Raw genomic sequence first — 10015 nt, 5'->3', positions numbered from 1 at the left:
GGAGATGGGGTACAATTGTACTATTTTTGTACCTCTTCATGCAATTGTGATGTAGAGGCTCTGTCTCTAGGCGGGACTAGGCTGGGAGAGAAGATACAAAGTAGGTAATGGACTGAAAGGATAGGAGTTCCTGGGAGGAAAACTTGGGACAATAGGAAAACTCTGTAGGCTTCTAAGCCAGAGGGTCACGTGATTTAGGCCCCTGAGATGCACCTGATGATGTTAAGTCAGGATTCACCCCACACCCTCTTTCTCGGTCCCATCCCATTCATCAGTCTAAAACAGGATCCCACCAGGCCCGTCACTCACTCTACTCATTACATCCTGACCTTCAAGCATTTCTGTGGTTTCCCACACATCCCCTTCCCCCCATGCTGCTGACTCTGCTTCTTCCTTGCATTTTCTCCGGCCCCGGCCTTGCAGAAAAACTGTGGACATTCACTTCTGAGTTTTACCATCTTTATTTTCAATCTTCCAGTCCAGGTTGTCTACTCCTGGGCTTGCCAGTGTTGACCTCTGACTGATGGGTGCCAGGCTCTGTCCTGACCCGTGTGGGGTGCCACAGAGGGAGAATACAAGGCCCAGACCTCTGGCAGGTTCAATGCAGGGAGACAAGATACACACATGAAGGCGACTGGAGCATACTTACAAAGCCAGCAGGTTGAAGCGATAACAGTGCAAACCTAGACCATCAGAGGTCTAAGTCCCCAGTCCTCCCTCTTAATCCCCCCACTCCTTGGCTCATAACCTTCCTGAGTCTTCTTTGACCTCATTGGGTGTTCTCTTCCACCTCTTTCTCATTGGCTTCTTCCAGTATCAACAGCTCGACCAGTGTCTAGGTATTGTTTCAGAGCTTATAGCATTCATCAGTCTCTGGAGCCCGGTCCCCCCGGCTACCAGTGACCTCACAGGAACCAGATTTGTGTTAGCTACGTTGCTGGTCTGATGGTGCTTCTGTTCCTAACCATTTCTTCTTTTTGTCATGGAGCTGTGCTCCTTTGGGCAGGAAACTTCAGTCAGGAGGGGACACCAAGCTGCTGAGAGAGGCTTTCACAGCCCCAGCAGCGGATCGGGGCTGAGGATTCCGGGCCCTAGGCTAGGAACCCCTATACTCCCCCTCTCCCAGTCTGCTCAACTCCTAGGTAACCCAGAGTGCCTCCAAAGGTCCCGGACACCCCTAGTCTGTGGTGAAGTCAGAGCTCGGTGCTCCCTCGGCTTGACTCACACCCCTGTCCCCACTTGCCCCCTCCGCTGTCTCTTTGCCTCTGCGCCCAATCAGGGAGGAGCCCTGATGTCGCAGTATCTGCAGCCCTTTTCCGAAGGCTCTGCGCACAGCTGATGAAGAGAAATAGAAGAGCAGGGGGTCTAGGCTGGCATTGAGGGAGCTGAACACCACAGCTTCAGCCCGCCACAGGGGGCTTTTCCTTGTGTAATACCCCACCAGGTGGGATATGTTGTAAGGCCCGAAGCACACCAGGAAATTAAGGAGGGTCACGACAGCCAGGCCCACAGCTCTGCGCCGCCTCTGGGCGCCCACATGGGGCTGGGTGAGCATGATCCACACAAAGCGCCAGTAGCAGAAGATGGTGATCACCATGGGGACGAAGAAGAGGAAAAGGCAGAGCTCCAGCCGCACTGGCAGCACCACATTCAGCTGCGCCTCGGTGAAGTTCTCATAGCAGGTGATTCCGTCCGTGTTTGTGGTCTCCTGGGTTGAGTTCAAGTACTGACCGATGATCACGATGGTGCAGTGACCGAAGGACATGACCCAGGCGACCACGGCAGCGATCACTCCGTACACAGGCTTGCGGGACAGCTTGTACTGCACGGGGAAAGCCACTCCCAGGTAGCGCTCGATGCTGATGCCCGCCAGGAGCCACGTGCTGCAGTAGATGCTGCTGTAGAAGCCGAAGCCCGTGAGGGCGCAGAGCAGCTCAGGCAGGTACCAGCGGAAGTCATAGGCGGCCTCGACCATCTTGAAGGGCAGCAGCAGCAGGAGGAGAAGGTCCGCCAGCGTCAGGCTGAGCAGGAGGATGTGGACGGGGGCGGGGTGCGGCTGGCGGACCCGCCCCACAAATGCCCGCAGGGCCAGGAGGTTGGCGGGGAGACCCGTGAGGAAGATGACGATGTAGGCCGTGAGGATGAGGGAGCTGCGCCAGTTTGTCATGGTTGTTCTGGAAGAGGATGAAAAAAGTCACGGTCATGAGGTGCCACTCACAGCCTGCGGACCCTCCTCTGGGTCAGGCCTCGGACATCCTCCCCCTCGCACTCTGCTTCCCAGGCCAGACCGTTCTGTTGCCACCACTGCTTGCTCACACCACCTGCCAGAACTGCCCAGAGCAATTATTGACTTTGCCTGGGGCGGGATATTAAGCAGTAGTTATTACGTTTGCCATCATGTGTCTCTGGGGGGGACCAACCCTTAGCTTTCTCCTCGCCTCACAGATACAGGAAGTTACTGTTATCGGTTTCCAACTTTCCTTGGGTCCCTGAGTCAGAGCCTTGCGGAGAGAAAGGGCATCTCAAGAAGAGAGAGCTGTGAGCCGTCTGTCAGCTGGGAGAACAAACCCAGGCTTTGCGACTCTGTGCCGGCTCACCACAGGACCCCGCCACACGCCCAGGAAGCAGGTGCCTGGCCCCCAACCCATCTCCCTACCTCGTTTTCCTCTCCTTGTGCAGAACACAGATTCTCCTCTACCTTTTCCTCTCCTGACCTATACCGGACTCTGGGACTGCATTGGAAAGAGGAAGCGAGTGATAGGTAGGGAGAGGCAGTGGGGAGGAAGGGTGAGCCAGTACTGTCTGTTGGGGCTTGCCCCCTAAAAGACTTTAGAGATTATTCAGGCAGCAGCTGGCTCCAGCCCGGTGTTTTGACTATAAACAGAACTCTTAATGGGGTCAACTCAGTTTCCACTTGGCTTGTAACCCTCGCTGCCCATATGCAGCCCGGCCCCTCCATCCTCCCTCTCTGGGCTTGAGGTCCTGGCCTGTTTCCTTGATCCCACCTACACTGGCTCCCATCTCCAGGTCTGAGCTTTACATCAGCTCCTCACAGACTTCCATCAGCACCCCCCCCCGCCCCTCCCCCTCCAATCCAGATCCTGGCATCACTGCCCATAACACAAGCACTGAGTTAACTGCCTTGCCTTGTCTTCAGTCCAGACAGGTGGCTTCTTGAGATTAGTCCTGAAGGAACGTCTGAAAGCTTCTGGGAAAGAGGAACAGGGCTTTAGCCACTGCTACTGCCCATTTCACACAGCTAAAAAAATTGTAAGGAACCTGCTGGTAGAAAGCTTTTATACTAGCACGAGTCATGTGACTGAAGAGGGGAAGGTCAGTAATTGAGCACTGTCTCCTCTCAAACCTGCAGGATGGGGCACCCGCCTGCATCTTCATCCCCCCGGGAGAGCCTCGCTCTGCCTGCCGAACCCAGGTTCTCTGTCCCTAGCTCCTGAATCCTTTTTCCAATGCCAGGCATTTTCCCCATTTTCCAAGTCAGACGATCTTCTCTTCTCTTTTCTAGGCAATTTCTTCTGTAATTCTTCTCATTTTCAGAAAAGAATTTCCTACTTTCTTTTATTCTCCAGTTGTTTTTTTTTTTTTTCCTGTATGGTCTCCAGTCCCCTGCCCGCGACCGGTTTCTTTTGCCCTCTTGATCGAGACAGATTGGTTTTGCCTAGCTGCATCTTATTCTGCTGGAAATAGCATCATGCAGGTGTGGGCTCAAAGCCAAGTCCCTCCTTTGTGACCTTGGGGCAGATAAATGCCTTTTTTTCTTAAAAAAAAAACTTATTTTTTAATTTACATCCAAGTTAGTTAGCATATAGTGCAACAATAATTTCAGGAGTAGATTCCTTAATGCCCCTCACCCATTTAGCCCACCCCCCCTCCCACAAGCCCTCCAGCAACTCTCTAATTTGTTTTCTGTATTTAAAAGTCTCTTATGTTTTGTCCTTCTCCAAGTTTTTATATTATTTTTGCTTCCCTTATTGTTCATCTGTTTTGTATCTTTAAAAAAATTTTTTTATAATGTTTTTTATTTATTTTTGAGAGAGAGAGAGACAGTGTGAGCAGGGGAGGGTCAGAGAGAGAGACACACACACAGAATAGGAACCAGCCTCCAGGCTCTGAGCGAGCTGTCAGCACGGAGTCTGATGCGGGGCTCAAACCCACAAGCCATGAGATCATGACCTGAGTCGAAGTTGGATGCTTACCCAACTGAGCCACCCAGGTACCCCTGTTTTGTATCTTAGTGCATGATATTTGTCTTTCTCTGACTAATTTTGCTTAGCCTGATACCCTATAATTCCATCCATGTAGTTTCAAATGGCAATATTTCATTCTTTTTGATTGGCAAATAATACTCCATTGTGTGTGTGTGTGTGTGTGTGTGTGCGTGTGTGTGTGTGTGTCACACACCACAGCTTCTTTATCCATTCACCCATCGATGGACATTTGGGCTCTTTCCATACTTTGGCTGTTGTTAATAGTACGCACTCTAGAACCATCAGGTGCATGTGGGCAGATAAATTTCTGACCTTTAGCTTCCTTTTCAATCAAGTGAGGATGGGAGCACTCCCATCCCAGGGTGTCTGTGAGGTGCGGATGAGCCAGCAAGTATAAAGCATATGGGCCAGTACTTAGCACACGGTGGATGCCCATGAGTGGAAGCCTGCTGGCAGCATCCGAGAGACTGAGCCCCCTGGCAAAATGTCCGGAGGCTGAGGGCACGGACATGCCGTCTGACTTGGGGGAATGTCAGAGACTCAGAAGGCTGGATATCCCTTTTTTCGGGAAGGTGTGCTCAGGCTCTGTGTCCTTCCCCCTGTATGTTCCCTCTTCCTGTGGCCTGGGCCCGACCTCTGAGCCGCCCTTGTTCTTTCCTCATTTCGCCCCACTCTGTGTAGCCCTTCTGGAAGCTCTTCAAAGTCCTGTCTAGACACACGCCCTGAGGGAACCAAGCCAGAACATGTTTTCCTCTTGAGGTGGGGAAGGGTCTCTGTTTTGCCATCTGTGGCCCGATCCAAGCACACAGAATCCTTTCCCTGGGACTTAGGCCCATCCTCTGTTGTTTGCTCATTCATTCACTGACGCGTTAGTTTTGTAGCCCAGAACCCAGGCTTCAGGTATATCTTAGCATCCAGCTTTTTCTTTCTCTTCAGCTCCGCCCTCCTCTAGCACCAAGGAGTCTGATCCTGGCATTTTTTTCTTCTCCTAGCACACCTGCACTTCCCAGATAAACGGGGGAGCTAAGGAAGAGACCATTCCCTGTTGCTTGCTGCCAAATGTATTTGTATCACTTTGCTTTTATGATGTTTTATAAATATTTGCAAGGATCTGGATTTAAGGGCAAGTCAGAGACTTCCTGCACATAGGTGTTGAGGAGGAGGGCTGTACTTTACCTCCACCCGTCGGTCCCCCGCCCGTGCCTTTCTCGTGTCACTGCACTGTCATCTTTGCTGATGAGGCCCCAGTCTCCATGTTCGGGGCAGCTATGAAGGTAACAAAATACAGGAAACTTCGGGCTCGTGACTCACAATGGCCACCTATGTCACATGAAAAGGAAATGCAACCTCTCAGGCTGAATTCAAGGGCTACACTTTCACAAAAACCAAGTCTTTCACAATCTCTTCCAAGTTCAGCTTTCTTTCATCATCATTACAGCCCAGCTTGTCAGAATAGGAAGTTGGGCTTATTATCTAAATTTATGTATAATCACTTTCTCTACTTCCTTCTTCAATCACACCCCCCGGCCCTCCTCCATTCGAATCTGGGTTATATCCCTGTCTTCCCACTGGACCTGCTCATCCTAAGATTAGCAATGACTTCCGCGCTACAAATTCAGTGGACATTTTCTTTCTATTTTATTAGCCTTAAACATCACTTTCTGTGAATTCTCATATATTATGCTCTTTTTGTTTTCCTGCCTTGGCTCGGGTCACTTAGTTTCCTTCGCTGGCCCCCTGGTCAGCCTCTAAATGTTCGAGTCCCTTAAGGCTCGGTTCCAGGCTCTCTCTGATCCTGGTCCTGTGTAACACTCTAGTCTGTTGCATGCATTTCCAGAGTATCCGTTACCATCTTCAAAAAGCCAGTTTTGAATCTCTATCCTGGGCTTCTGTGACCCTTCACATCCACATGTCCAAACCCCTGAGAGACACTGTCATTCAGATATCTCCCAGGCAACTCAAATTGAGTGTGGCCAGAGCTGGCCTTCTCCAACAAGTTTGGCATCCTCCCGGCATTCTCCGTGTTGGGGCATAGGATTTCTTCCCGTTCCATTCCCTGAGCCATAATCTTGGAGTCCGTCTCAACCCCGTCTTCTTCCTCATTCCCCGAATGCAGTCCCACACACTTCTCAGAGCCCACCGAAGGCGTCCTTCTCTCTCCATCACCACTGTCCCATCTCAGCACAAGCCGGAGTCTATCACCAGGAGGTCCGCAGGGGCTGTGACCAGCTCTTTCCAGCCACTCACACCCTGGCTGTCAATTCTCCAGGATCTTTTAAAAAGATCAAGCCACTTAACTCACCCTCTTGTTTAAAAAACCCTTTCTGAGGTTTCTTATTGCCTTGAGGATAAGCCCTTGCCAACTTCCAACGTCAACTCCTACCTCTCTTCTCTCTCCCTGCTTTCTCTGCAAGACCATCTCTCACTTCCGTGAACATGCCACCTCCCCTCTGCGGGGGCTCGTGACCGAGCCCCTACCAGCGTGCTCTTTGTTTCTCATGACCCGATTGTCCTCCCCAGGCAGCCCCCAGCCTTCTTTCGGATGCCCACTTCCTCCTTAAGAAAGCCTCCCTCACACCCAGGTGCAGTTAGATCCTCTGAGGACATCTTCTCAGAGGACTATTGCTGACTAGAATTCTGTTTCATGGATGTTTCATATTTTATGTATCCATTCACCTGTTGACAGACTTTTGGGTTTTTTTCTTTTTTGTTTGGTTTTTGGTTTTTGTTTTTAGTTTTTGGCTGGTGTGAATAAAGCTGCTACGTACCTTGTTGTTTAGGTTTTCATGCAAATACGTGCTTTCAGTGCTCTTGGCAGATACTAGATGTACACCGGCTAGGCTGTATGGTCAACGTGTTGTTCAACCTCTTAAGAAACTTCCAGTTTTCCAAGGTGCCTGTACCCTTGTTATTCCCACCAGCATCACGAGCCCCTTGATAGGTGTTAATCTTAAGTTTAAGGCATTCTGATTAGATGGCCTGGTCTCTCATGGTTTTAATTTACACTGGTCATTTGTTAGATTTGGATATTATATTTTTGCCCACTGTATGCCTTGTTTTCATTTTCTGAGTGGTCTCTGGAAGAACAAAATGATTTTGGATTTTGGTAAAGTCTAGCTTATTTCATTTTCCTTTTCTGTTTTGTGCTCTTATGTTCTAAGAAATCCTTATCTACGTATCCAGTCCTGCCTCCTGTCGAATGATCTTGGTACCTTTACTGCGAATGAATTCATTGTATCTGAATGGGTCTGTTTCTTGAATCTCTCTTCTGTTCTAGCAATCCTTATGCCTTTCCTTTCACTGTTTCCACACAGTCTCGATGACTGTAGTTTTCTAAGAAGCCTTGGAATCAGGAAGTGTGAGTCCTCTCTACCTTTGTTCTTTTCTGAGATTGCTTCACTCTTCCAGGACGTTTGCCTCTCCATATAAATCAGTTTCTACAAAAAAAGCCTGCTGGCGTCCTGACTGGGACTGTGTTGAATCCATAGACCAATTTGGAACTGTCAACATTGGAGTCACAGTGAGCCCTCTGGTCTAGGAAGGTGACATCTCTCCATTTAATTAGGTGTTTAATCTCTCTCGGCACTGCTTTCTAGTATTCAGCAGAGAGGTTTTACACATTTTCTTACATTGATTCTTAGCTATTTTTGGTGCTCTTACAGGTCGAATTTTTAAAAAATTTTGTTTTGAAATTCTTGTTGGCCTCATAGCGTCTTTCACAATTTCTGCACAGCACATACGTGTCTCAGTTGTTATAATACCTTTATTGTGTGAGGACTTGCTTAGTGTCCATCTCCCTTACGAAACTATCCATGAAGGCAGGGAACACGGCTGTTTTTCTCATCGTTGTATCCCTAGGGTCTGGCATAGAGCCTGGCTCATATTGGACACTTGATAATTATTTCCTGGATGATGTGTAGGTGGATAAGTGGAAGAACTAGAATGGAGAGAAATGGATTTTCATAAGCTCAGAGTTACTTGTTTGCAGTTGCCTCATTTTATCTTCTTCTGGGACCATCATGAGAAATCTTAGCCAAGAGTCACTTGAGAGCTCTTTTGTAGATTAAGGCACTCCCATTACTTTTGCGGGAAGCTGCCTGGATCTTTCCTCATCGCCAGTATTGATAATTCAAGCTAATGTATCTTTATGACATAGATCCCGCTTAGCAAATATAAGGGAGGTATGGATATCAAATATTCAAAAGGGAAGGGGAATGCACTAATGGTAAATAAAGAGCTGTCGTTTCATTTGTTCATTCAACAAAAAGATGTCTGTTCTCTAGGACGTGGTGGGATCTGTGCCGAACATTGGGGAGATCAGGGTCAAAAAGACACAGTGTCACACTCATGGAAGGTGGTTACATTGCTAGAGGAGAGAGGTGGACGATGGTGAGCTGTGTGCACACAGAAGTCGTTACGTAGAGAGAGACACTGTGAGGGAAGTGAAATGGGGCGATGGCAGTGGTCACCGCATGGCGGGGACTTCTTGGTCAGAGGCTTCAGAGAGGCCCTCTCTGCGGTTACTGTTAGCTGACACCTGAGGGGCTGAGCCGGATTCTGGGGCTGGCCACTGGGAGGTTCAGGCAGAGCAGGGATCTGGGCGGGGGAGCTGGCAGGTGGTGCAGGAAGGCAGAAAGCACCTGTGTGTGTGTGTGCGTGCGCGCTCACGTGCATGGGCGCATGAGCACACGCACGCGCGCCTGCACACACACACACACACACACACACACACACAGGCACGGTGGGGGGCAGGGAGGGAGGCAGAGTGGCCGGTGTGACTGGAGCGTGGTAAGCCAGAGCCATGACCGTGGAAGACCAGACAGATGTGAGGACTTGGAATTCCATCCATAAACAGTAGGAAGTCACTTAGGGCCGTGAGAGGAGAGTGCTGTGACGGGATGGAGGGTGTGGGAGGGCCATGTGCTGCCATGTGGGGCATGGTCTCCAGAGGGATAAAGTGGGAGGTGGAGAGAGAATTGAAGTGGGTCGGGGCCACCCAGGGGAGGACCGGCAGCGGCATGCATTTGGGACGATGTGGCAGTGCAGGCAGAGATCAGTGGGGTTTGGGATCCGCAAAACAACGTGGCGTGAAGAGCTACAGGACGCCAGAGAGAAATGGAGCTCTCAGGAGAGCGGAGGAGATGATTTTAGACCGGTATATCCCAGTCGCCTTTGCTCTTCTGTGCCGGCGCATTTCGCCCCCCATTGGTTTGTGTATTGCCCTTTCTGAGTCCCTGCAGTGGCCTGAAGCAGGCACGAAGGTGCCATTTAGGCCCTTCCGCACTTGCTCATCCTCTTTTAAATATCTTTTTTTAAATGTTTATTGGGGGGGAGGGGCAGAGAGAGAGGGAGGGAAGAGAGAATCCCGGGCAGGCTCTGCACTGTCAGCGCAGAGCCTGACATGGGGCTCAAACTCAGGGACCGTCAGATCATGACCTGAACTGAGATCAAGAGTCAAATGCTTAACTGACTAGGTACCCACGTGCCCCCATTGTCTTTTAGATGCCACTTGTCTGGCCTTTCCTGTGATTCCAGTCAAGAGCTGTGTCTTCCAGTTCTGTGCCTTGCCCCCCACATTCCTAGTGCTGGTGCCCCTGATATCCCTGGTTCTGGAGCCCCCACATCCCTGGTGCCGGTGCCCCCACATCCCCGTGCCGGTGCCCCCACATCTCCGGTGCCAGTGCCTCCACATCCCCGGGCCGGTGCCCCCACATCTCCGGTGCCGGTGCCCCCACATCCCCGTGCTGGTGCCCCCACATCCCCGTGCTGGTGCCCCCACATCTCCGGTG

The 10015-nt window shown here is 50.5% G+C and overlaps 1 protein-coding gene across 2 annotated transcripts; it reads right to left on the bottom strand.

The window, feature by feature from the left end:
- Window positions 1–442: 442 nt before the first annotated feature.
- On the bottom strand, window positions 443–3276 carry LOC115280831 (free fatty acid receptor 2-like). 2 transcript variants are annotated; one of them, XM_029925974.1, is made up of 2 exons: window positions 3147–3276; window positions 443–2174 (listed from the first exon to the last, which is right to left on the bottom strand). In XM_029925974.1, the coding sequence occupies exon 2, from the start codon at window positions 2165–2167 to the stop codon at window positions 1178–1180; it is 990 nt and encodes a 329-aa protein (XP_029781834.1). In that variant the 5' UTR covers window positions 2168–2174; window positions 3147–3276; the 3' UTR covers window positions 443–1177. The 2 variants fall into 2 exon arrangements, with proteins under 2 accessions (XP_029781834.1, XP_029781835.1); XM_029925975.1 differs by lacking the exon at window positions 3147–3276 and adding an exon at window positions 2657–2994.
- Between the last annotated feature and the right edge of the window lie 6739 nt (window positions 3277–10015).

This window comes from Suricata suricatta, chromosome 16, assembly GCF_006229205.1.
Source record: "Suricata suricatta isolate VVHF042 chromosome 16, meerkat_22Aug2017_6uvM2_HiC, whole genome shotgun sequence".
NCBI classification, from domain to species: Eukaryota; Metazoa; Chordata; class Mammalia; order Carnivora; family Herpestidae; genus Suricata; species Suricata suricatta.
The sequence above is the reverse complement of the archived record's forward strand: the minus strand, read 5'-3'. Positions and strand labels throughout refer to the sequence as shown.

Excerpts from the sequence above, each read along its gene's own strand:
- LOC115280831 (XM_029925974.1), bottom strand. The coding sequence starts at position 2,167 with ATGACAAACTGGCGCAGCTCCCTCATCCTCACGGCCTACATCGTCATC.